This window comes from Macrotis lagotis, chromosome 2 (assembly GCF_037893015.1).
Source record: "Macrotis lagotis isolate mMagLag1 chromosome 2, bilby.v1.9.chrom.fasta, whole genome shotgun sequence".
NCBI classification, from domain to species: Eukaryota; Metazoa; Chordata; class Mammalia; order Peramelemorphia; family Peramelidae; genus Macrotis; species Macrotis lagotis.
This window is the reverse complement of record NC_133659.1, coordinates 162,165,508-162,191,862: the sequence shown is the minus strand read 5'-3', so window position 1 is coordinate 162,191,862 and position 26,355 is coordinate 162,165,508. Positions and strand designations below refer to the sequence as shown.

General features: G+C 37.8%; 1 protein-coding gene across 3 annotated transcripts in view; it reads left to right on the top strand.

Moving 5' to 3' along the window:
* Positions 1-1,957: 1,957 nt before the first annotated feature.
* LOC141513401 (SLAM family member 5-like) overlaps positions 1,958-26,355 on the top strand; it is a 63,780-nt gene continuing 39,382 nt past the window's right edge. For 2 of the 3 annotated variants that reach the window (XR_012475788.1, XM_074223154.1), the window contains exons 1-6: positions 1,958-2,326; positions 14,506-14,859; positions 19,478-19,777; positions 20,316-20,435; positions 20,701-20,792; positions 21,841-21,927. Coding sequence is in view for 2 of the 3 variants with exons in the window: in XM_074223154.1 (XP_074079255.1) it covers positions 2,236-2,326; positions 14,506-14,859; positions 19,478-19,777; positions 20,316-20,435; positions 20,701-20,792; positions 21,841-21,927 (1,044 nt within the window). In the remaining variant the exon portion in view is untranslated. The remainder of the gene's footprint in view (positions 2,327-14,505; positions 14,860-19,477; positions 19,778-20,315; positions 20,436-20,700; positions 20,793-21,840; positions 21,928-26,355) is intronic. The other variant, XM_074223153.1, reaches the window with a different exon arrangement.

Genomic DNA, 26,355 nt, shown 5'->3' with positions numbered 1-26,355 from the left:
CCCTCACTTGATCCTTCCATTGCAGCCAACTATAGTCTTATAGTTCTTCTGCTCTTTGTGGCCTTGAAAAGGTCATCTATATGGTGCCTCCACTTTCTCTTTTCTCGCTCTTCTAACTCCTGAAAATCTGGCTTTTTATCTCATTTCAGGAGTTTACTCTTTTTGAAATTAACAATGATCTCTTAAATTGCCAAATCCAGTGGTTTTTCTCTTTCAGTCATTTTTGTGACTTTTCTGCAGGCTTTGACACTGTTGATCACCTTTCTCTCTTTGGCCCTCCCTTCTCTTTAAGTTTAGCTGCTACTCTCCTGGTTCTCCTCTTACTTATAGGATCACTCCTTTCCAATCTCCTATTCCACATCCTTATTGAGACCATATCCTCTAACTATGGGTGTCACTCAGAGTTCTGTCCTGGACTTTTTTCTTTACTTTCTCTATACTGCTTCACTTGATCATTTCATCAATTCTCATGAATTTAATTACTATCTCTAAGTTGATAATTCTCTAATTCTTATCCTTGTCCCAAACTCTCTGCTGAGTTCCCATCTTCATCTCCAATTGCTTTTTCAGACATTACAAGCTAGATGTCCAATACACATCTTTAATGCAGTGTATCTAAAAATGCATTATCTTTTATCCTTAAAATCTTCTTCTCTCCCACCTTCCTGATTTCTGTAGAGGCTAACACAATTTCAGTCCCTCAGGTTCACAACCTAGGAGGCATCCTGAATTCCTTTCATCTCTCATATCCAAATCTGTTGCCAAGGGCTATTGATTTCATCTTTGAAATCTCTCTTGATTATGCTGCCCCCTTTTTTCCTTTGGCATTACTGCCTTTCTAGTGTAGGCCCTCATCACTTCACAACCAGACTATTGTAATGGCTTGTAGTGGGTCTGCGTGGCTCAAGCCTCCACTCTAATTCATTCCCCATCAGCTACTAAAGTAATTTTTCTCCTACACCACAGTTCTTCCATCTCAACCTCCCACTCATAAACTCCAGTGAATGGTCTCCCTATTACCTTCAGGAGCTTATACAAAATGCTCTGTTTGCATTCACAACCCTTTGGAACTTAGCCTCTTAATACCTTTCAAAGTACCTTACTCCCCACCACATGCTCTTCAAGCCAGTGACATTGGCTTCTTGACGGTTCCATGAACAAGACACTCCATCTCTTGCTTCTGGGCATTTTCTGGGGTTGTCTCCCATAGTTGGGATGCTCTTTCTCCTGTTTATTGGCTTCCTTGACTTTTTTTAAGTACCAACTAAAAACTCCCAATTCTTAGTGCTTTTCCTCTCATTTTTCTTCCTATTTATCCAGTATATACCTTGTACATATTTATTTTGTGATTGTCTCCCCCATGGGATTATACATTCCTTAAAGGCAGGAACTGCTTTTTGCCCCTTTCTGGAACCCCAGGCTTAGCACAGTGACTGGTGCTTAATAAATGTTTATTGACTGATTGACAGAGGTAAGTAAGAACTAGTCTTTGCTCAACCTCTCTGAGGTTGATTCTGAGCAAACAAGAGAGGTTGGAGAGAAAATTAAAGGCTGTAACCAAGAATTGTGCTGAAACCATTTTGAACTGAGATAGTGAATAGGTACATTTCTTGGATATCCATAAACTCTGCAAATAGGGATTTGATCAATTGTTATTTTAATTATTTATATTTGAGAATGATGGAAAAAATTTACTAATATAGGTTAAACTTTTTTTTAGTTTTCAACATTTATTTTTTTGTAAGTTTTTGAGTTCTACATTTTTCTATTTCGCTCCCTTCCCCATGACAGTGAGTAATCAATACAGATTAAAATTAAAAATGTATTGTGCATATTACCCTTTATCTTCCTCTGCCCCCCTCGCCCCCCAGGTTGTTAGTGTGTCTGTGACTGAAGACTTATTCCTGCTCCCTATCTAAAGGGGAAGTAGGTTGGGCAGGACTGTGGAGGGGAGGAAAGTTGGATTGAAACAGTGTACCTTGTATAGCTTTCCTCCTTCTCCCGGTTCTTCTCTATAGCTTATCTTCCTTGATTACTGTGATGGAGAGGAGTGAAGGGCTTATACATACAGAGAGATTGTAGGACAATACATTAATTTAGTGTCCTTTCTATTCGTGATGGGGAAGATCTTTTTAGCCAGTCAGCTTGAGCCCCACCCCTCAAAGAACTGCTGAGAGAGAGGGAGGGACCATCTGTTTCTCATTTTTGAGAAAGAAATTATTGCAGATAATACAGATGGGTAGACCTCCAATGAAAGTGCTGTTTGCCAATAAAGTTGTATGCTTCCAGCTCCCCAGAGTCCTGGGTGCCCTTGTCATTCTCCTGGGTAAGTCTTTCTGCCTTTAATTGGGTTCCCTTCATGCCCCCCTCAGCCTTGAGCCTATGAGGAGGGCAGCAATGGGGTCTCATCAAACTCTTCAGCCTAAACTCTAGGATCTGAGAGATACTTAGCTAGTTATTGCATAGTAGAGCCCCTCGTGGACAATGGGGAGGGGAGTTTTTCTTAACTTTTGCCCCACCCCCCACCCCCAGGCTGGTTTGGGAGGAGAGAAAAGTTGAAATTTATCTCTGGGGAAATATAAAAGTGACAATTGAAATTCATAGACCTGAGACTGAGAAGTGGGGATGGGATCTGTGTTGCTAGGATTGAGTCTTGACCTTTTTAAGTTTAGAAGTAAGGAGACCAGAATATTTTTATTTAGATGACTTATAGGGATCCCATTCTCTCACCTCTCTCTCTCCTCCCACCCCATCAACACCCACCCCATTTTGATTCTGAGTAGTTTTTGCCTGTCTGGGGACGAAGATCTTAAGCCAGAAAACATAATTTCCTTTATAAAAGTGTTTCCTCTATCTCTGGGTCACGGAACCTTTCCCACACATCTCAGATCCACCAAATTATATTTAATGTAGAGATAGCAATCAACCCTTCTAAAGCTTCTGTCTCTACTCAAAAAGTTCCCACAGTTCATTATATATAGCTGATATTTACAGTAGTTGATTTTGCTTGCTGTATAATGTTTTAGCAAATGAAGGCACCACCCTATCCCTAATACATTATCAGTGGTTTCCCTAAACCCTCCTGATGTCGTGGCCTTCTTCAGGAATGAAGGACAAACATTTTTTTTTCAGAACTACTCTCATCTGTTTTGTTCCTACCCCTACTCTTCTCATGTTCTGTTTCTCAGTTCTCCTCTCTGTGAAAAGACTCAAATGTAAACCCCCCTATCCTTCCTAACCAGCCCCCTTTCTTTTCCAGGCTTTTCACATATTACTCATTGCCCATCTCCCCAATTCCCAATCCCCATACTTTATAATACAGTAACATTAACCTTCATGGATAAGACATTCCATCTCCTAATGGCATTTTCACTGACTAACGCACAGTCTCCCTTCTCATCTTCATCTCCTAGTTCTCTGACTTCATTTGAGTCTCAGTTTATGTGCCACTTTCTGAAAGAATCTTTTCCCAGTTCTCCATAATCTTAGAGCTCCTTTTTCCAGATCTGAAGAAGAATTAACATTGCAGCAAAGTTTCAAAAGTGAAGAGATTATTATATAAACTAGAAAAATGAATGGAGTTTCTTTTCTTGGTTACTGAATGCCTAGAAAAGGAAGCGGTGCATTCAAAGGGCTGGCACAACTTCTCCAAGAACAGATCAAGTCAGGTCTATCTCATTTTCATCTTGGACAGGTTTATTAGATAGATACAGCAGGAGAAGGCTATAGCTAGAGTTTGCTTAGATTTTCATAAAGCAGTTGACACAGATTTGGGATGGCCAGACTCACAGAATCATTATTAATGATTCAATGTCAACTTGGAAGAAGGTATTTAGGAGAATATTTTAGTTATATCTATATAGTATATCTATGTGTGGGTCTTTCCTATTTAACATTTTAATAAATGACTTCAGTAAAGGTATAGAAGGCATGCCTATCTAATTTGCACAGGCAACTACAGAGTGGTAAGCATAGGTAATAGTCTGGATAACAGAATCAGGAACCAAACAGATCTTGATAGACTAGAATATTGGGTCAATTTTTTTTTTTTGTGATTTCATTGCTCCCAGTGAGGAACCACTTTCATTAATTCAGATCAGTGTTTTCTCTTCTCTATGATTCTTTGAAAGTCAATTGGGGCAGCTAAGTGGGGCAGTGAATAGATTACCAGCCCTGGAGTCAGGAGGACCTGAGTTCAAATGTGCCTCAGACACTTAATAATTGCCTAGCTATGTGACCTTGGGCAAGTCACTTAACCCCACTGCCTTAAATAAATAAAATTTAAAAAAAAGTCAATTATAGATACTAAAAGGGTCCCACAGACAGTAAATGGCAAAAGTGGGACTTGAATCCATGATTTCTTATTTCTTAGGTCAAAACTTTACAAGTACAAGATGACAGAGTCCTGCCTAGATAACATCTGAAAACATCTGGGGATTTTAGTGGACTGCATAGTCAATGTGAATCAACTGTGATATAGCAGCTTTAAAATATATGAACTCAGGATTCATTAAGAGATTTATAGTGTTTAAGTTTAAGGAAGTGAGAGTTTCCCATCTGGAATATTGTACTTTGTTCTTAGTTCTACATTTTATGAATGATAAAATGATGAATTGGAGGGTGGTGATGAGCTCTTAGATCACAAGGTATGAGACTTGATTGAATGAATAGGGTATATGTAGAGTACGGAAGAGAAGAAAGTATTTATGGGAGAATACAATAATATTTGTTTTGTTTAGCCCAAAAGGATGGAATCATTTGCAATAAGTAGAGGTAAATTAAGTAATTGTAAGTATTTAGTACTTACACAGTAAGTAAAAAGTAAATTAATGTTAGGAAAATCTTTTCAACTATTAGAATGTTTAAGAAGAGAAATGAACTTCCTTGAGAGATGGGGGTTGAATTTTTCTGCCTTGGAGATCTTTAAGGAGAGTTCAGATGACCCCCCCCCCCCCCTTATTGCGGTGAATCTTTCCTTTGGGTCTGGATTGAATTAAGTGATCAATGGCATCCATTCTGATTCCAGTATTCTTTGATTCCATAACAAATAAAATGATTTTGTGAGGAGTGGGAATGGGGAGAACAAGGCAAGAAAACTGAAGAATGGAGATGGATGTTGCTTATAGTGGATGAGATTGTCATAGTAATGAAGAGGGAATATGGAATATATAAATATTGGTGGATATATTGGAGGAAAGGTAGCTAGGGAAGGGAACAGAATTTATATATATATATATATATATATATATGTATTACAAACAAGAATTTATATAACATATATATTTACAAATGTTATCTCATTTGATACTCGGAACTACCCTGCCAGTTATGTACTGTTTTACAGATGAGGAAACTTAGACAGGTTAAATGATTTGCCCAGGTTCATATAGCCAGTAAGGGAATGAAGCTGAATTTGAACTCAGATCTTCCAGACTTCAGATATCTGCCATACCACCTAGCTGCCTCTGATTTTATTTGGAGGACTAATAAGAAGAAATGAAGGCAGTGAGATGGCACAATGAATAGAGCGCCAGACCTGAGTTCAAATTTGGCCTCAGACACTTATTAGTTCTGGGAGCTTGGGCAAGTCACTTAATTCTATTTGTTTTAGTTTTCTCATTTGCTGAAATGACTAAACAACAACATCAAAGGAGAAAATGAGAATTTTTTTCAATTTAATCTCACAATATTCCTGTGCAAAATACTATGTTAGGTTTTATATTATAAAGATAAAATAATCCCACCCCTCAAGGACCTTAAATTTATAGAACAAAATTGGATTTTGGTGACAAAAGTACATCTGTGTAATGGTTGTGAATGGTGTTGTGAATGGTGTTGCTCTGGGATTTAGTTACAAAGGTCTTTCATATTCGTAGGATTTTCACAACCCCTCCTTGTTGTTTGTCTTTATATCAATCCTCTATTGTCCTCTCTGGAATGTTCACTTATTGGTTCTTCCTATGCCTTCTTCCATTTGACAATCCTTCAAATGTGTATTATGTTCGCTAGGATAAATAGGCCCAAGTTCCTTCAAGGCTTCCTCACCAAATGTAGTTTCAGGACCTTGTCATCCTGGTTTCTGTTCTTTAGATGCTCATTAGTATGGAAAAAAAAATTAATACTGTATTTAGTGTGCTAGAACAAGTCTGCCAGAAATAATTTTTTATTAATTTTACTATTACTTTAACATTACTTTAAATCAGAGATTCTTAAAGTGTTCGAAGACACCCTCCCCTCCCCCCAAGGTGTGTAAATAGATTTCAGAAGTCCATGAACTTGAATATGAAAAAAAAATTTATTTTCTATATAATTGCTTTCTGTTTTTACCATTTGTATTTTATTTTATATATTTAAAAACATTGTTCTGAGAAAGGATTCATAAATTTCACTATGACTCATAAAGGTTAAGAATCTTGGATTTAGGGGCAGCTAGGTAGTTCAGTGGACAGAGCACCAACCCTGGGATCAGGAGCACCGAGTTCAAATCCAGTCTTAGACACTTAATGATTACCTAGCCCTGTGATCTTGGGCAAATCAATTAACCCCTCATTGCCTTGCAAAAACCAAAACAACAACAAAAAAGAATCTTTGATCTAAATTAAAGCAATTTCCTACTTTAGGGAGAAATGACTAAAGAAGCATATTCTAGACTCCTCATGCCCTTGGACAGGTTTCTAATGCAAGTCATTTTGATATAATATAGGCATCTTTTTTTTTTTCAAATAAATATTTTATTTTTCCAACTACAAACAATGGTAGTTTTTACCAATCTTTTTTTGCAAGGCTTTTTTTCTCCCTTTCTCCCTTCCCTCCCCCCAGCACCTGACAGAAAGCAATCTGATATAGGCTTTAAATTTGCAGCCATGCTAAACATAGAACTAAATTGAAAGTGTTGAGAGAGAAGAATCTGATCCAAACAGAAGAAAACAGATATAATAAAATTATATAAATATATATATTTATATATAAATAATAATAATATATATATTTATTTAAGTATATAAATAATTATAATTATATATATATATATATATATATACAATACAACTTTTAAAAACTGAAGATAATAAGCTTTGGCTTTCATTTAAACACCACAGTTCCTTCTCTGGATACAGATGGTATTTTCTCTTATAGGTCCCTTAAAAATTGTCCCTGTTTATTACACTGATGGAATGAAGAAGTCCAATATGGTCGATCATCAATCACCGCATATAACTTAGTCATCTTAAGGCAAATTACACAATGAAATAGAAATGTTACAGTCAGTAGTTAGCATTCTACTTTAATAATTCAATAAAATGAGTAATTTAATTTTTTTTAATCATCTCCTTAAGCCCTTTTGTCCCATTTTGACTCCTCCCTTTCTTCCCACTCTCCCCATCCTCCATCCATAAAGATTAAAGGTGACAGGAAGTAATCAAAAGGCCCTTCTTCCTCTTTTTAATACACTAATCCCTTCAAGAAATGAGGAAACAGGTTGTTGGCCTTGGGTGGGTCAATACTCTAATCCCTTTGTTGGATGGAAAAGGCAATAATCTTAACTAGATGTAAGGTATTTCTCCCAAGTATTGTTATACTTGACTATTTTCTGGGGTGTTAGCTTTCATTCTTGACTTTTCATATTCTCTCCTAAGAGAACAATGTTAAGCCCAAGAAAAAGATAAAATGGGACATTAGTGCAAGGCATTATTTCCTCTGAACTTTGATCAAGCTCTAATTAATTTTCTTTCTTTCAGATAAGTCTGGAAAGAATTCTAGACTGGTGATATTTGTTTCTGAATATTTTTAGTTGACCTAAAGCCTTTACTCTTTAAAAGGAATCTACATCAGCTTATCAATATCCTTCCTAAAATGTGGCATCCATAGCTGAACACACTATCCCGTATATGGTCTGACCAAGGCAGAGTTCAGCAGGACTATCTTCTTGTTGGGGACATTATTTTTCTTTGTGCCTTCAATGAGATGTTGTTTACTCATGAGGGTCTTGTAGACACCTAAAACCTATGGATCTTTTTCAGACAAACTGATGTCTAACCATGCCCTCTCCCATCTTATACTTGTGAGGTTGATTTTTTGAATCCAAATATAGACTCATCTGTGTGTCTTGGACATTCTTTCTTCTCTATAGGACCTCTCTTGGTCCATTTCAACTCAGGCTGCTGTTTTCTGATGCTCAATATACATACATACATAAATATCACACATACATACGTGTGTGTGTGTGTGTGTGGGCATGTACTGGTACGTTTGGTGCAGCAGACTGGAATTCAGGAAAATAGTACAAATTCATAGCTCTATAGTTATTAACAGCCTGACAGTTGTAAAATGGATATAGTAGTACTTGTATTACCTACCACACTGAGTTGTTATAAGGAAAAACCCTTTGTAAAATAGAAAATAAAAAATAAGTGTGATGGTTACTATTATGTGAGCTATAATCAAATCAGTCACCTCTAGGGACATTAATAGTTTCTCCCTGAGAGTCTCCTCTGGTTAGAGGTTTTTTTTTTTTGCAAGGCAATAGGGCTAGGTGACTTATCCAAGGTCACACAGCTAAGTAATTATTAAATATCTGAGGCTGGATTTGAACTCAGATCTTCCTGACTCCAGGGTTGGTACTCTCTTCACTGTGCTACCTAGCTGTGCCGTGGGTAGAATTTTTTAATGGAGCAAAACAAAGCAAGGTTCAAATGCAGTTTTGATTTGATTCATTAGATATCTATAAGAATCATCCTTTATACTTGCAGAGTAAAATTGAATTTGGTGACAAAACTGTACAGTTATTGTATCTGTACAATACCAATCGGTGCATAAGCTATGATCAAGATAATCTTGGCTGCAAAAGTTATAGACTTCTTTTTATATATATATATATATATATTTTAGGTTTTTGCAAGGCAATGGGGTTAAGTGGCTTGCCCAAGGCCACACAGCTAGCTAATTATTAAGTGTCTGAAGCCAGATTTGAACTCAGGTATTCCTGACTCCAGGGCCAGTGCTCTATCCACTGCACCACCCAGCTGCCCCCAGTTATAGACTTCTTAAATTCAACATAACCAAAACTGAACTCATGATCTTTTCCCTTTTCCTAACTTCTGTATTACTGTTGAAGATAATACTATATGCCCAAGTCATCTAGGCTTGCAAACTGTTGTTATACTGGACTTCCACACTTTTTCACTCCTCACATACAATCTATTGTGAAGTTTTATTGATTTTTATCTTTATAACATATGTCATATGTGCCCTTTTTTCTTCTCTGACATAAATTATAACCATGGTCCAGTGCCTTATCATCTTCCACCTCTTGGCAACAGCCTGCTGGTTGATTTGCCTGCCTCAAATCTCTCCCATTCCAGTACATTCTCCATTTTGCTTTCTCTTTTTAAAAAAATTTATTTATTTATTTATTTTGAATTTTACAATTTTACCCCAATCTCATTTCCCTCCCCCCACCCCCATAGAAGGCAATCTGTTAGTCTTTATATTGTTTCCATGGTATACATTGATTTAAGCTGAATGTGATGAGAGAGAAATCATCCTTAAGGAAAAAAAAGTATAAGAGATAGCAAAATTACATAATAAGATAACAAGTTTTTTTTTTTTTAAATTAAAGGTAATAGTCTTTGGTCTTTGTTTAAACTCCACAATTCTTTTTCTGGATACAGATACACCAAAATTGTACCTGATTGTTGCATTGATGGAATGAGCAAGTCCATTAAGGTTGATCATCATCCCCATGTTGCTGTCAGGGTGTTCATTTAGCTTTCAAAGTAAATTTCCTAAAGCCTTTGTCTAACCATGTCACCCTTCCCCCCAACTCAATAAACTTCTGGGGCTTCCTATCACCACTGGAGTAAAATAGGGAACAAAAACAAAATCTTTGTAACAAATATGCATAACCTAACAGCTTCCCTGTCATGTTCAACATTAGTGCAATGGCAGTTAGATGGTGCAGTAGGTAGAGTACCAGGCCTAGGATCAGGAAGACTCATCTTCCTGAGTTAAAATACAAACTCAGACACTTGTTAGCTGTGAACAAGTTACCTGACTCAATTTCTCATCTATAAAATGAGCTGCAGAAGGAAATAGCAATTCATGATTATAATATCCTCCTTTTGTGTTCTGCTGTATGCAAAGAAATGCTCTATTTTTGTCATTTTAAATGTAGAATAATTGTCTTGCAAGGCAATGAGGTTAAGTGACTTGCCCAAGGTCATACAGCTAAATAAGTATTAAGTGTCTGAAGTGTCTGTGCCACCTAGTTGCCCCTAATTTTTTTTTTAAAGATCAGAGCAAACTGGAGAACAAAATACAGATGTTGGGAAAATGTATTACATGTGAATAGTTTGAAATGTTTTTTATCTATTGAACTCAGAACAGGGATAAATATTTGGAGAGTTGGAAGCCTATCCTAGAGAGGGCAGGATTTAAATTGAATAATCTCCTCTTCAGAAATCTGAGAATATTTTCTGGAGGAGTCAGGGCTAAGATATGGTCAGTGGGGATATAATACAGGCTAAGTGCAGGTCCTGGGTCTTCCCCCCACACTTTAAGCTCAGGGATTAGTACATTTGAATATGGCTTTCATCTGCAGCTACAATTCTTCAAAGTGAAGAAAGTCAAAAGCTTTTGCCCTTTGGGCACAGTGAAGGCCTCCTGGAGAAGTGGTGCTAAATACTGAGGGCAGGGGAAGGTCACAGAAGGGAGAGCTCAGGAATAGCCAGGTGTGGGGTGGGAAGAAAGCCTAGCAACCTGAATAGTCATGAGAAGAGACATCTGGAGTCAATTGCTTATCAATATGTACTCAAAGAACCATGCTTACCAGGAAATGACTTTATTTTGTTTATCTAGCTACTTGGGTCTCATTTAGGGACTTCTGTATTTACAGACACATCTGCCAAATGTTTCTATGCAGCTGTTCCATGTATTAGAGCTTTTCCATTAACCCTTTCATTCCCCATTGTGGACCCTTTTGAGAAAGGACTGCTTCTCAGAATGAATTCTCTCTGCTTTCCATAGCTTAAAGGAAAAGGAGGCCCAGAGCTGGGGGTATATAGATAAAGCAGACATTTATTGAGTGCTTATTATAAGCTAAATACTGTGGTAAGTGTAGAGACTACAAATATAAGGAAACAAGACACCTTCTAGGATCTTACCTTTCAAAGTGAGCTGGGGAGGAGGGGTAGGGAAAAAGGTCTACAAAGGAACTTAAAACAGGGGGAGCTAAAAAGCAAGGGAAATTAGGCTACTGCTGAGGAGGCAAAGAAGTCCACAGAAAAAGTTAATCTGGAAGTGAAGCCAGTTGTGGGGCTTCATGCAATGGTGGTACAGGCAACAGACTCTAATAGTTATTATTTGATCCTAGAAGTAAAAACCATTTGAATATGGCTTTGGATTTGAATATTGAGTATAGGAGAAGAGATGTTTTAGGAAAATTACCTTGGCAGCTGTGTGGAAAATGAATTGATTGGGGAGAGACTTAAAGTAGGAAGACCACAATAGTCCAGGCAGCGAATTGTTGAGGGCCTGAATTGGGTGGGAAACTTAGAAGGGCACTAAGAACTCAGAAAAGCTGAAAAGAAACTTCCCAGTGGGAGTTGGGATATTTCTATAACCCAGGGAGAATAGATGATTTGAATAATATGACCTGTTTTGCAAATGAAAAAGACTGAGATGATTTAGCTTAGAGATGAAGCAGCTTATATTTCCATCCTCCATTAAGTCAACTCCAGTCAATCTAACTGGTGACTTTGGTTATTTAGATATGTATGTTCAAATTCAGAGAGACCCAATTATTTTAGAGCCAAAAATATTTAGTGAAATAGCAGAGAAAGAAGAGAAGCATTAAAACATTTCTACCCATAAGCCAGGGATATATACTGTCACACAAATATTGTCTTGTTGTGCTTTGATCTTGGAAAAAGACCATGATATCAAGAAAATTTGAATTAAAGTGAGGGGTTGTTGTGCAAAGCACCATTTGCATTATCTTTTCCAGGACCATCAGAACCCAGTGACCTGATATAGTAGGGCACATACTTTCTTTGGGGAGGATGGACCCATAGGGAATGTGCTGAGAGGTATATATTTGAAGGAACAACTCATACTTCTAATGCTGCAGGGTCATTGATATCTTTATCTTTTAAAATTTCTTTTTAAGAATTATGGGCTTGACAAATATCAACATATATGAACACTTTCATATACAAAGAATACAGAGAAAAGGATTGCATATGAAACTTAAGTCTTTATTATATATAATTTGTTTCTTGAGTATTTATTAGACTTAACTAACACTGCTCTGCTTGTCTTATCCCCTACTGAACTTTCTTCTGTTTTCTTTCATGTATTTTGAAAGTTTTATTATTGCTCTTCTTTTTTTGACATTGTTATTACTATAATAGCTTTTCTTTCCACAATTCTCCCTTTCCGACACATAGACACAAACAGAAGTCCTTCCTCAAAACAAATAGTTAAATAAAACAGGACAAATATATATATGTTAACTATGTCAGATGATTATATCTCATTCTTTGCTCCCAAGCTATTATCTCTGCCAAGAGGTGGGAAGTATATGGGACTCAACATCAATCTTTAGGCACAGCCATGAATCATAGGAATGTTCATAATTCTTAAGTATTTCAAAGTTCTTTTCCTTTATAGTATTATAATTTTTATATAAGGATTCACCTGGTTCTACCATTCTATTTTTTTTTCCTTAGTTTTTTCAAGGCAATGGGGGTTAAGTGGCTTGCCCAAGGCCACACAGCTAGGTAATTATTAAGTGTCTGAGGTCAGATTTGAACTCAGGTCCTCCTGACTCCAGGGCTGGTGCTGTATCTACTGTACCACCTAGATGCTCTGTACCAATTTCATTCTGTATGAGTTTATACAAATCTTTCCATGTTTCTCTAAATTCATCCTTTCCATCATTTTTAATAAAGCATTATATAGTAATATACTATTATTTGTTTAACTATTCCCCAATTCAAGGACACAAACTTTGTTTTAGTCCTTTGCTATAATAAAAACTGACCCCAAATGTTTTGCACATTTTGGTCTTTTGCCTCATTGAGGTATAAGTGAATTGGTATTATTAAGGAGTCAAAGAGTGTACATAGTTTAGTGACTTTTTTGTATAGAACTGTGAATTGTTCCACTAATAGTTTTTTTATATGCCCACACACAATCCCTCCAATAATTGTTATTTTCCTCTTTTCTCATTTTAGGCAATTTGATAGATGTGGAAACAGAGTTACAAAGTTGTTTTAATCTGCATTTTTCTTATTAGTGATCTGTAACATCATATGGCTATTGATCGTTTTCATTTTGAGAACTTCTTATTCATATTATTTGACCATTTAGGTTCAAGAATGGCTCTTGTTCTTATATACCTATATGAATTATATGAATTTCCCATTTTAGGTAAAGTAATTATAGAATAGAAAAGATAGAAGAGCTATATAATAGCATTATATACAAAGAGACAAAATAATGTACAGGGAATGGATATTTGAGATGCATCATGGTCCACTGGAAAGAGTTCTAGATTTGGAAGCAGAGAAATAAGCTTTTCATCTTATCTCTGTCACTTGAGGCTGGTGCCTTAGCATAGCATCCCCCTCACCCAAATCCAATTCACTTGCTTATCATGGCATCACCTCCCTTATGTCATGTTCTTCTTCAAAAATGAAGGACAAATATCCTATGTGACCTTAGGACAATCCCTGAATCACTTTGGGCCTCAGTTTTCTTATTTGTAAAAGGAGGGGTTTGGATGAGATTACCTTCCAGGTTCCTTTCAGCTCTAGCTCATATGCACTTAGTAAATTCTTGGCAAATGAATGAATTAGAGAAGGATGGGGAATAATGTTTCTCAAACCCCTGAAGGGCATATATACTTAAAAGGGTATGATGAGTTCTTATCTATCTCTACTAAGAGTAGAGAAAGAGGGAGTGTTTTTATTGTACCAGGAAGAATACTGTAAAAACTACAATGTAAACACCTTCCTGATAATAGTAGCTCTGTGTGGGTATTAATAAAACACTTTGCATATTTGATCTCATTTGCTCCTTAAAGTAACCTGGCAAAGTTACTCGTGGAAGAATTAATACCCATTTACAGATGAGGAAATTGAGGCCAAAAGAGGTTCAGTGATTTACCCAAGGTCTCATGGTTAATATGTGATGGAGCTAGTTCTCAAATCCAGGTCTCCTGGCTCTTGGTCAGTATCATTCCTCCGTACCATGTGATTGGGGCTCATGCTTTATGGCAGTTTCTGGCTATAAGTGAATTAATTCTATGTCAGGTTCTAGGGCTGGTTTTTCTACACTCCTTTCCTAAAGTGAAGCTTGTTTAGAACAGTATAGTCCTGATGCAGAGGGATGAATTAGATGATCAGGTTCTGTTTGAGTTTGACTCTAGGGGAACCTGAGATGCTGTGATCTGTTCTAGGTGAGAAAATAGTGCTGATTCCTGTTTTCTGTTTCCCATCATGTTAGGTGCCTGGATCTTTGGAGCTCAGAGTTCTGAAATTCAAACTACTCTGCATGGGGTCAAAGGAGGTTTCATCCTGTTTCACTTGAAAATAAACACAGGAGAAGAAATTGAAAAGATCACATGGAGCATTGAAATGATGGAAATTCATCAGATTCTGTTCGTCATCAGGTTTAAAAATGGTTGTCTAATACGGGAGCATCTTCAGAACACATTTGATCACAGAGTTCATATGCCATCTAACATGACATTCCTGAGGATAGGGAATCTCACCCTTGAGGATAGTGGGTCCTATAGTGCTCGAATCGAATATCGTAGAGGACTATTTAGTGATCAAAACTTTTTTCTCTCTGTTTATGGTAAGTGAGAATAAAATAATGAGAACCCCAAGACCTACCACTCTTACAACCCAGGCTCTACTTGAGAAAGTGTTATGGCTTCTCTTATCATGTAACACTTTTCCTCAGGAGCTACCAAATTTGGTCATATTTCTTCTTCCAGTTTCTTTGTCAGGGACAGGAAGGAGATATTTTTTTGCCTATTATTTGAGTATATACATGAGTCAAGACCCCCCCCCCCCCCCCCGAATTTGTGTCCCTTTCTTTAGGAAGCCAAGAATGAATTTGTTTTTTTTCTTTTTTTAGTTTTTGCAAGGCAGTGGGGTCAAGTGACTTGCCCAAGATCACACAACTAGGTAATTTTTAAGTGTCTGAGGCTGGCTTTGAACTCAGGTCCTCTTGACTCCAGGGCCAGTAATCTATCCACATCGACACCTAGTTGCCCCCCCCCCCCAAGAATGAATTTGAATGAAAATAGAAAAAACAGATAGAATTCAATTGATCTTTAAGCATTTGTGTAAGTATCTCTAAGAGGCAGCTAGGTGGCTCTGATTGACTTCCCATCTCTGATATCAGAGGAAGGGAGATCCTGAAGGTAAGCTGGCAAGAGTCTGACTGTTTGGGGACAGCTAGGTGGCACAGTGGATAGAGCACTGGCCCTGGAGTCAGGAGTACCTGAGTTCAAATCCAGCCTCAGACACTTAATAATTACCTAGCTATGTGGCCTTGGGCAAGTCACTTAACCCCACTGCCTTGCCAAAAAAAAAAAAGTCTAACTGAAACTTTCAAATATGGAAGATTTCAGAAAAGGATAGGTTATAGGTGATGTCAAGAGCAGAGGCAGTCTGATGTAATTGAGCATAAGCCCTTCAAAGGAGATGTTTTTTGAATAATCACATATATTCAAGAAACCTGATATAATGTCCATAGTCCATGTGCTGTTATAATATCTGACCATCTGCTTAAACTCTTTTTCTATTCCATGTGATCTTGGTGCTTTTCTGACTGTGATGTGTATGTTGGCGGTGCAGTTGTAATAACAGCATTCTCTTAGTTCAGGTTTGATGTCAGTAGTCAATAATCATTTATTAAGCATCTGCTCTGTACCAGCCACTATGCTAAGTAAGCAATGGGTATATATAAAAAAAAAAGAAAGACAGCCCCAATCCTCAAAGAGATTACAATGGAATGACAGAAGACAATACACAAAAGGAAAATGAAAGGGGTGTGTGTGTGTGTGTTTGGGGGGGTTGATAGAGGTCTGCTGGGGGCACATAATTGTGGAGTCCAAATCAAGCACAGTAACTGATAGAAAATTAAATTAGCTGGGAAATTCTGAGCCCTTTATAAAGTAAGGTTTGAGGAAGAGTTTATTGGTCTACCCTAAGGGGAGAGGCAATTGAGAATGCTGAGTATCAGGAATCATTCTCTATGATAATGAATTTCAGGTGACAATCTCATCCTGAGAGAGGCTTGATGTTCATGGGGTTAAAACCAGTTGTTGGGAAATGCATGATGATGATGGAATGATATGAATTATTTCTAAGTCATTGAACATTTAATACAGGAGGAGTATTATACAGCAAGAATATTCAACAAGGACATAGTTGCACTTAGTTTCTCTGAATGTGCCTTCCATTGTTTCCATCTGTGATGGCAGTAGGCTATCACAATATGGTGATTTGTGTTATCTCATACACCCACCAAGTCTGAGAAGCCCTGACTGCATGTGGCTGGGAACTTGATTAGGAAGTGTGCTCTGAAAAACATTGGTCCTATTATATTGCTACTCCTTGGTGGCAAGGTCTTAAGAATCTTCTAGAGGAACTTCTACTATTTAAAGATGACATAGTCCTCTTGTCACAGGTAGTACTAAGGCAGGGTGAATAAGAAAAAAGGAAAAGGAAAAAGAAAAAAAGAAAAACAAAAAACAGAACAAAAACATGGAGAAGTAAAGTCAGAAATTCTAGACCTTTCTTCTCTCTTTTCAGAAAGACTAAGCCTCAAGTCTTTTACTAGAGTGTCCTCTTAGCATGGATAGTATTAAGGGGAAAAAAGGGAAAAAGACCAAACAAACAAGCAAAACAAAACAAAAAATGTGAAAAAATACAAAAGCCAGAAATTCTAAGCCTTTGTCTAAAAAAACCACAATTTTTAAAAATTTATTTAAGGCAATGGGGTTAAGTGACTTGCCTAAGGTCACCCAGCTAGGCAATTAAGTGTCTGAGTCTGAATTTGAGCTCAGGTCCTCCATACTCCAGGGCCAGTGCTCTATCCACTATGTCATCTAGCTACCCCTTTATTTCTTTTTTTTTGTTTGGCATAGATTATATATGTGCAATCAAATAAGACATATTTATACATTAATCATGTTGTAAAAGATGAAACCAAATAGAAGGAAAACCATGAATAAAACCCAACAAAAAGTGAAATTAGTATGCTTCAATCTGCATTTATCAGTTCTTTCTCTAGATGTGGATATCATTTTCCATCATAAGATTTTTGGAATTGTCTTGGATCATTTTATTCCCAAGAATAGCTAAATTAATCATAGTTGATCATTGCATTGTATTACTGTTTCTGTGTATAATTTTCTGTTTCTGTTCACTTCACTAAAGTGATGCCACTTTAGTTGAAGTTCTAATGCAAAATGGTGATGATGAATCATAGTAGCACAAAGAGTATCAGAGTCCCAGCACAGATGATGACACCTCCAGTATAGTTATGAATGATGATAAGAAAAATCCATTTTACTAAAGTCCTCTCAAAAAGGGATCTGTGAGCAGGTTCAGGAAAGATGTACACTTTAACCTGTAGGATAAGGCTTAAGGACTATTGTAATGGATAGAAGTTGCAAATGGACAAATTTAATCTTACAGCATGTTGGGATAGCTTAAGTGGAGCAATGAATAGAGTACTGAGCCTGGCATCAGGAAGACTCATTTTTGCAAGTTTAAATCCAGCCTCAGTACTAGCAAGTCATTTAAACCTTCAGGCCTCAGTTTCTTTATCTATAAAATGATCTGGAAAAGGAAGTGGTAAACCACTCCAGTATCTTTGTCAAGAAATCTTAAATGGAGAAATGGACATGACTGAAAACAAAGAAGCAAGGAAAAAACTTTCTGATAATTAGAATAATCCTAAAGAAGAAATGGGTTGCTTTAGGAGGTATTTCTTTCCCCATCAATAGAGTTCTTTAAGAAAAAGCTTCACTAGGATGATTTCTTCTTAAGTATGTTGTAGAGGAGATTTTTGAAGAGAAATTGATAGGACTAGTTGATCTCCTGAGGTCCCTTCCTCAGTGCTAGTTGGTACCATGGATAGAAGAACCCTGAGCATGGAAACAGGAAGACTAGAGTTCAAATTTGGACCCAGACATTTAGTAGCTACGTGATTCTAGCAAGTCACTTAACTGCTACCTGACTCAGTTTCTTTAACTGTAAAATGAGGATTATGGCAACATCCCACTCACAGGGTTGTTATGAGAATCAAATGATATATTAGTAGTAAAATTTTTACATATACCACACAGTAGTCACTTAGTAGATGCTTATTCCCTTTTTCTTTGTATCTCTGAGAGAGTTGCCAATCTGCTCCTGGGGAACAGCAGCAAACAGGCAAAGCTGAAGAGAGGACATCTGCTTCTTATTCCCTTGGTTCACCTGTGCCTAAGCCTTTCTATGACTTCAGTTTTCATCCTTTAAAAAATTAGAATAAAGTACTTTGGTATCATTTGATCAGATACTTACAGAACCTTGTCTGAGAGTTTTTCTGAACCTTAAGTAGCTTTTACAAAGATCTGAGGATGCTCATTCCATCTCTGACTCATAGTTGTGAGTTGAGTCCATGCAAGGCACCACATGTCCTCAAGATTCTAGAGGAATCCCTGAAACACTGGCTATTACAATAGGTTCAAGATCTCACTCCAGTGTTTTCCCAAAGGATAACTGCCACTAAGTAGTTCCTCAGTAACATTTAACCAATTTTCATCAATTAACTTTTATAACAGGTTATTGTCTGAGTAGATGTGAGAACAGATATACCAATTACCCTCCCCTCCATAATTGTGGGGTATACTTCTTAGACATAAGGTTTTGGGGAGAATGGATTCAGGTTTAGAGTAGCTTCTGTGAATATCCACTGCATCAAATTCATTTCTAAATTCATCATAACCAGTGGTTCAGTTAGGGTCTTTGTTCCTTGGAGTTTGACTTGCTACCAGTCAGGATCTAGATTCCTTTCATTGGATTTGTGATGGCTCACAGTCCCAACCTATAGAAGCTCACAGGATCATCATGGTCATCATTAATACTCCAACCAAAATTGAGAAAGAAGAAATGCAGTGAAGAAAAGAACAGAAGCCCATATTCACAGGCCATATGGCACACTGGTATGGAGGCTATGAGACCTCTTCCCACACAAAATCTCACAGTATATCTTCCTTACTTGAACCAATCAGACAAGAAAAAAGGGTTGAATACTTCTGATTTTTCAGTGTACACTCAGTTCTGGCTCAACAGTAAATTAAAAGTCCATCTCTTCACTCTGGGGATGATAGAGGCCAAATAAGCTGCTCATGGTTGTGAGGGCTGGTTTTGGTACCATTTCACTTGAATCTTAGTCTTCCTTTTGTTCTCAGAGCCCATCCTCCTCAAGATCGAGGTACTCTCAAAGTTCCTGTCATCAGATTGGTGCAACATCACTTTAATATGCCAGGTCCTGGGGATCACAAAGACAGTGACAGTGAGCTGGGAAAGTGAAGATATCTCTATGATGAAGCTGTTTCAGGAGAATATAGAACAGATCTCTAATTCTAGTATTCTGGGTTTGTCCCTGACACCGAGCTTCCAGAATTTCTCTCTCACCTGCCTAGCCAAGAACCCTGTGGAGCAGAAAAGCATAAAGTTAAACCTGCAAGATGCCTGTGATGAGAATTTCAGTGAGTGTGGTTTTCTAGGTGGGTGGGTTGTGTAGTATGGAGCTGGTGGTATGGAAGGAATCAAGGAGAAAGAGAAACATAGCTATAGAAGTTGGGGGGACCCTGGGGAAAGGGACAGAGGGCTGGTCACTTTACCCATTTCTGTAGACTTTCATTAGGGATTTCTATTGAAGGTACCACTATCCTCTCAGGCAGCCAAGTACTTAATTTTTTATTGAATTGAAATAAATTAGACTCAAATGTTGCTTTTCTGCCCTACTCTCACTTGGTCACATCACCATTCTTAGTCACCTGTGCCTTAGTCCTTTCTATGGCTTCTGTTTTCATCTTTAAAAAATGAGGAGAAAGTACTTTGGTATCATCTGATCAGATACTTATAGAACCTTGTCTAAGAGTTTCTATGAATCTTATGTAGCTTTTACAAAGATCTGAGGATTCTCATTCCCTGAGAATAGACTTGTCAGTCAAGTATCTCTTTTCACTTTGAATTGCACTCTTTCCCATTTCCTTCCTGTTCTTCTGTCTCCTGTTCTCTCAGTTTCGGTCATGCCGAGAATCTCAAACCGATCATGGCAGGGTAGAGTTTTCCTTTTGATCACATTGCTGGGGATTCTGGGAATTGGAGTGTGGTTCTTCAGAAGAAAACAAAAGAAGGAAGGTATGGTTGAAGATAAGGATCCTCTCCTTTCTCTTCTTAATTCCAGGCTCCTCCCCTGCTAGTTTTGGTCCTTAAAGGGTGATGTATATGTTATCAAATTCATCTAAGGATGGGGGAATATGTCAAACAACTAAAGGAATTTGCACCAAAGCCTCACAGAGGCAGGAGCCCTAGGTCTCTGCTGGGTCTGGAGAGAGGGATTTGGGATACTTAGCTCTTAGAGTATGGGGAGAATCAAACCTATGTCTTCTCTCTATTGACTCAGATATGAATTCTTCAAGGAATCAGAGGAATGGTGACAACAGCATACAATATGCAGAAGTGAGTCTAGTCAGGCCTCATGAAGTCAAGAATCAGGTGAGTGAGGATTGGGAAACCCCTCCCTGCTCCCTAAAAACCCTCTGTTCCTTTAGGTCTTTGTTTGTTCAGGCATCACACCACCTGCCCCTACTTTCCTCTCTTTACCCTCACAAAAGCTAAGTTCATATGCTGTAGTGGAGAGTACTGGGTCTGGGAGCCAGGAGACTTCAGTTCAATTCTGTGATTTTTGGGACTGAAGCCCAATTTTTTCAAAGTCAATCATATTCCATGATCATCTTATGATTTCTGATATAGATTTCTCTATGCTATAAAATAAAAATATACATGTAAAATAAATATAAACCACTGTGTTTCTCCAGTCCCACTAGAGAACTTGAAGTAGGGCATAGGGAAATGCCATATTGGACTTGAAGGTCATTCCCTTTAGTATGTGGAATGCTGCCCATGCACAATGAGTATTGTCTTAGTCACTCCTTGGGGGGTCACCTATGTGGCATACTTATTAGAGAATACCTGGAAGCCAGGTGCTAAACCACTCCTCAAGTATTACCCTTGTCCCAACCACCATGAAAATACATTTAAGAAAGGTCCTCCAGAGTAGAGGTCTTTTTTCTTCTTTGCATTTTCCTGGCAGGATGGCCACTTTTTGTCTCTAATCTAGAGCCATGTGCTCCAAATTATGCCACTGGAGGAATATGGCTACAGTTTCATGTGACCAAATTTATGTTGATCTAAACTTTTCTTCTCTCCTCTCCTGGGTTCCTTGCCATTTCCTTCTCCCTTTTTTCCTCTTGAGTTCTTTCCTAGGTTGTTTCCAGGGTTGTAGCTGAATTCTTTCCCAGTTTTGTGTTATTTTTGTGAACCTGTGATGAACTTTACAAGTCTGTGAATAAAGATCTGAGGTTTTTTTCCTTTAACAACTCCTGGGCCAGGTGTGAGTTTTTCAATTTCAAGAATGCTGATTTTTCTCTGATGTCACTGCCCAATTTCTCTGTTATCAACCTGATTCTGTGTTCCTCTTCAAATCTCCATTTTCATTCTCTCTCTCTGCCACCCAAGTCCCAACATCTCTCTTATCTTCTAGTGCCAAGAAGCTTGTGAGATGCAGCCACAGGAGAGAAAAGTCCTCACCATTTACAGTGAGATCCAGAAGATACCCCCAAATACTTAGGTAATGAGCATATAATTGGGGAGATTCTAGATGTTTAAGTTGGGGTAGTATATAAAAAGGGAGCTCAGGGTTCCCAATATACAATATATAACCCATATGTCACCCAATATGTTAAAATATTTGAAAGTATCTTCCCTATTTGTCAGCTCCCTAAGATCTTTTTAATTGTATGTAGCACCTGATGAGGGGTAGAGCTGGTGGTGTGGAAGGAATCAAGGAGTAAAAGAAGCATAGCTTCTCTTTTTATTTGTAATTCTTTTTAGTTTAGGAAGAGAGGAAACTAACCTAATATTGATGCTGGAGAAAATGTGACTAGCTAAAGGTTAGGGGTAACATGAGAGAATTTATGTGAAAGAGTGACTCTGATCCAGAAGAAATTTTGGGACAAAAAAGTTTATTTAAGTATTTCTGTCAGCTAAGGGTCAGAAAACCACTGATCCCTAAGTAGAAAGGAAGTTAAAGAAAAGAATAACCTAGACCTAAATTGTCATGAGAGGTTGAGCAGTAAAGAAAGGTCTAGGAGTAGGAGAGTTTGGGGAATCATATTCTTCCAGAGTGGGCTGTCCTCCAAAGGAAGATGAGCAGTTCAGCTGAGGAGTGAGCTGTTTTGTGGAGAATGTAGGGAAACATAGGGAGATATAGGGAGCTGTAGGTGGGAGCCAGTAGCTCAGAGAGCAGAGATGAGGTAATTAGGGATATATAGATGAGACATGGTTGCTCAATGACTTAATCCTTTCAGGGTAGGGCAAGGACCAGTATTTTAGAAATTTAGGGAGGGTCAAGGTACTAAATTGACTAAAAGTTCATTGGCTTCATCCCAATAGCTTAAACTATGGGATGAGGGTAAATGAATAGCTATAAAACATATTTCTCTGTTCAATATTTCCCCTACTTCAAAATCAACCCTTGAAGGGAGCAGGGCATGGAATTTTTCAGGCATGGTTATAGTGGGAATTTTTTTAGGGGGGGGTGTTCTTGAAGAGAATGAGGAGGGAGGGACAAAAGAAGAGGCAGAGGTTGTTCCACTGCAGTAGTTACTGCCAGTCACATCTGTAGCAACTTTCTTTATAACCTTCATTTAAATAGTTAATCTATGAGATGCGTGTGAGGATGTGCTTTACTGAGGGTGCTAGGAGTACAGAGAGAAACAAACCAACTAAGAGAGGAACTATAGAGTGTCCTACCCTGTTCCAGCCTTCCTTTTTTTTTTTTTTTTGCAAAGCAATAGGGGTTAAGTGGCTTGCCCAAGGCCACACAGCTAGGTAATTTTTAAGTGTCTGAGGCTGGATTTGAACTCAGGTACTCCTGACTCCAGGGCTGGTGCTCTATCCACTGAGCCACCTAGCTGCCCCGTCTTTATATTGCTGGGTGTCCCAGGGTCCTCACATTTCTCTAAGGTATGATTCTGACAGGAAAAGAAGCTGGACACTGGGGCTAGAGGCTGGCTATTTTGCCCTCTTCAGAGAGAGGATTACTGGGCTAGAAATGTATCTAGTTGCTTAGTTAAATATCATTAAGAAGTTTTTAGGGGAAAGAATATTCCTATTCCTAAATAGGGAAAGAAATTCCAAGTTCTATATACAACACTTGACTTCTTTGCTACCACATTCCAGTTCCACAATGAATATGCATAAGAAATGGCAAAGATACCCATTTATTCAAACTGAGAATGATGGAGTTTGGGTTCAAGGTGGGTGAAAAATGACTCAGTGACTCAAATGACCTAGAGATATAAAGGACATATAAGTTTATTATGATTCTCCAAGGAGACTGAGTTTCAAGAAAGAACTAGCACCTTGGGGAGGGGATAGATAGAAATTTGTAAAAGGAAACTCAAGCAAGGGGGTGGGGGTGAGCTGGGAGAAATTGGGAAGGGTTTAGGGAAGGACTAGGGAGATACAAGGGAGAGAGACTAGTTCTGAGCTTTCTGAGCAAGTGTGGTCTTAGGGAATCACATCAGAAGTAGTCAAGGAAAGTTAGCTCATTACTGGGTAACATTCTGTTATCTTGATATTATTTATGTACCTCTGATGATCCTGGTCCCTGTCTGGGGCAAGATAGCTTTGACATGGTGTATGAGAATATTTACAGGATACAGTCTACCTGATATGGGAAAGTTTATGACCAGCTACAAGATAATGAGACAATTTTTATCAACCCAAGGACAGTGGGGATGGGGGAGAGGACAAAATGCCAAGCTTTCCTAGAGATGGCATAAAACAATATTCTTTTTAGGTTACATATAATGGGTTGTAAGGAGAAAGTCAGTCTAGAAAAATAGTTAACTATTTGCTCCCTATCTAGTATTTCCTCTGTATGAGATCACAAAGAAATCTGAGCAAGGAGGACATAGAAAGGATAGAAGGTTACATCCCAGACAATACAAAATGAATGAGCTCTTCCATTGGGAGCAAGATAACTCAGGTCTACCAAGAGAGGCTCTCAGATCTCATCCAAGAGGATGTTTCCTAAAGTCTCTATGTAGCAAATGGGGAATAAGGACATGGTTTTAGATTCTCTACATGTCAGTTTCATTCCATAATCTTTCTCTCTGTTCAGGAACCTCAAGAGTGATTGAAATTGCATCTCTTCTCTTTTTATATGGAAGTCAAAGGAACTCAGATCGCTCTTCTCTCCTGATTTCACCAATTCCACCTGCACTTTACATTAGCAGGGGGCATTTAGTAACCATTCTCCACTAAGGAGGAGAGAGTATCATGCAATTAGATTTTTGAGTCAAGAGTTATATACACATTTACTTCAAATTTCCTTCATTCTCTCCACTGGGGAGAATGCTTACCTATATCATTTTGGGATAGATAAATGGCACAATGAAAAGACTGATGGACATGGAGTCAAGTAGACTCATTTTTCCTGAGTTCAAATCCAGGCTTAGATACTTAATAGCTGTATGACCCAGGACAACTCACTTAAATCTGTTTGCCTCAATTTCCTTATCTATATAATAAGCAGGAGAAGGAAATGACAAACTACTCCAATATAATCTGCCAGCAAAATCCCAAATGTGGTCATAGTCAGAAAAAACTGAAAAAAATGATTCAAATTCCATCTTTGTTCATATATGCCTTTTATCTCTTTCCAGGCTTCATAAATGAGCAAAGATATATATATATATACACACACACACATATATATACACATGCACACACACATATATATATACACCTACATACAAAATATGTATGTGTGTAATATATGTATTAATCACTTAATATGGTCCAGATAGTGTGCTTAGAATTGGAGGATACAAAAATAAGCAAAAACTGCCCATGACCTTGGCGAGTTCACATTCTAATAGGGAAGACTGCATGTAAACATCTATGTACATAAAAACAAGTGTATATATTTTCAGGATAAATTGGAGGTTATTTCAGAAGGAAGGCTCTGAAATTTTTCTTTGAACTTGAAGGAATACAAAGAGGGAGAATATACCAGGCATGGAAAAATAACCAGAGAAAAGCCATGGGGTTAACATGGAGTATCTTGTGCGAAGAGCAGCAAGGAGGCCAATGTAATCAAAGAACATATAGAAGGAGTGAACCATATGGAAACTGGAGCTAGGAAGACATCAAGTTATGAAGGACTTTAAAGGCCAAATGAGATTTTAGATTTTATCCTGAAGGCAATAGGAAATCTTTGAAGTGTATGAGTAGGGGGTGACATGATTAGGTTTACACTTTAGGAAGATCACTTTGAAAGAGAAAAAGAGAATGAAGTGGAGAAAGGAGAGACCTTAGGCAGGGGTACTGGGGGGAGACAATCTATTTCAATTGACTATTACTGCAGTGATAATAGCCTACAGAAGGTGGATGATATGTTAGAGGAAAGCAGGGGGTATATATGAGAGATGCTGTGATGGACAACTGATAGGATTTGACAACAGATTTGATATGGTGGGACAAAAGTGAGAGAGATTGAAGAGTCAAGGATGACACCAAGATTGTTAGTCTGGGTGACTGGGAGAATGATGGTATCCTTGAAAAATAATAAGAAAGTAAAAAAAAATTAGGGGGAAGACATTAGTTCAGTTTTGGATATGTTGAATTTAATATATCTATATGACTTTCAATTTGATGTGTCCTATAGTTGTTAAAAATGAGATTAGAATTCAGAAGGGAAGTTAGGCCTGGATAAATAGACCTGAGAATTATCTGCAATAGATTATTTAAGATAGAATACTTAATAAGTTCTTTCTTTGTGCCAGACACTGTATTATAGTGAGGATACAAAAGTGCTGGGAATATAAAAAGAAAACAAAACTATCAAGGAATTTATATTCTATCGAACAAAGATAACACAAAAAGGGAAGATGGAAAGCAGGTGGAGAGGGGGATCTTTCTGAGAAAAAACTACCATTGTGGAATTGGAGCAGAGAGGATAGTGAGCTGAGAGGGAAATGCACAGTCA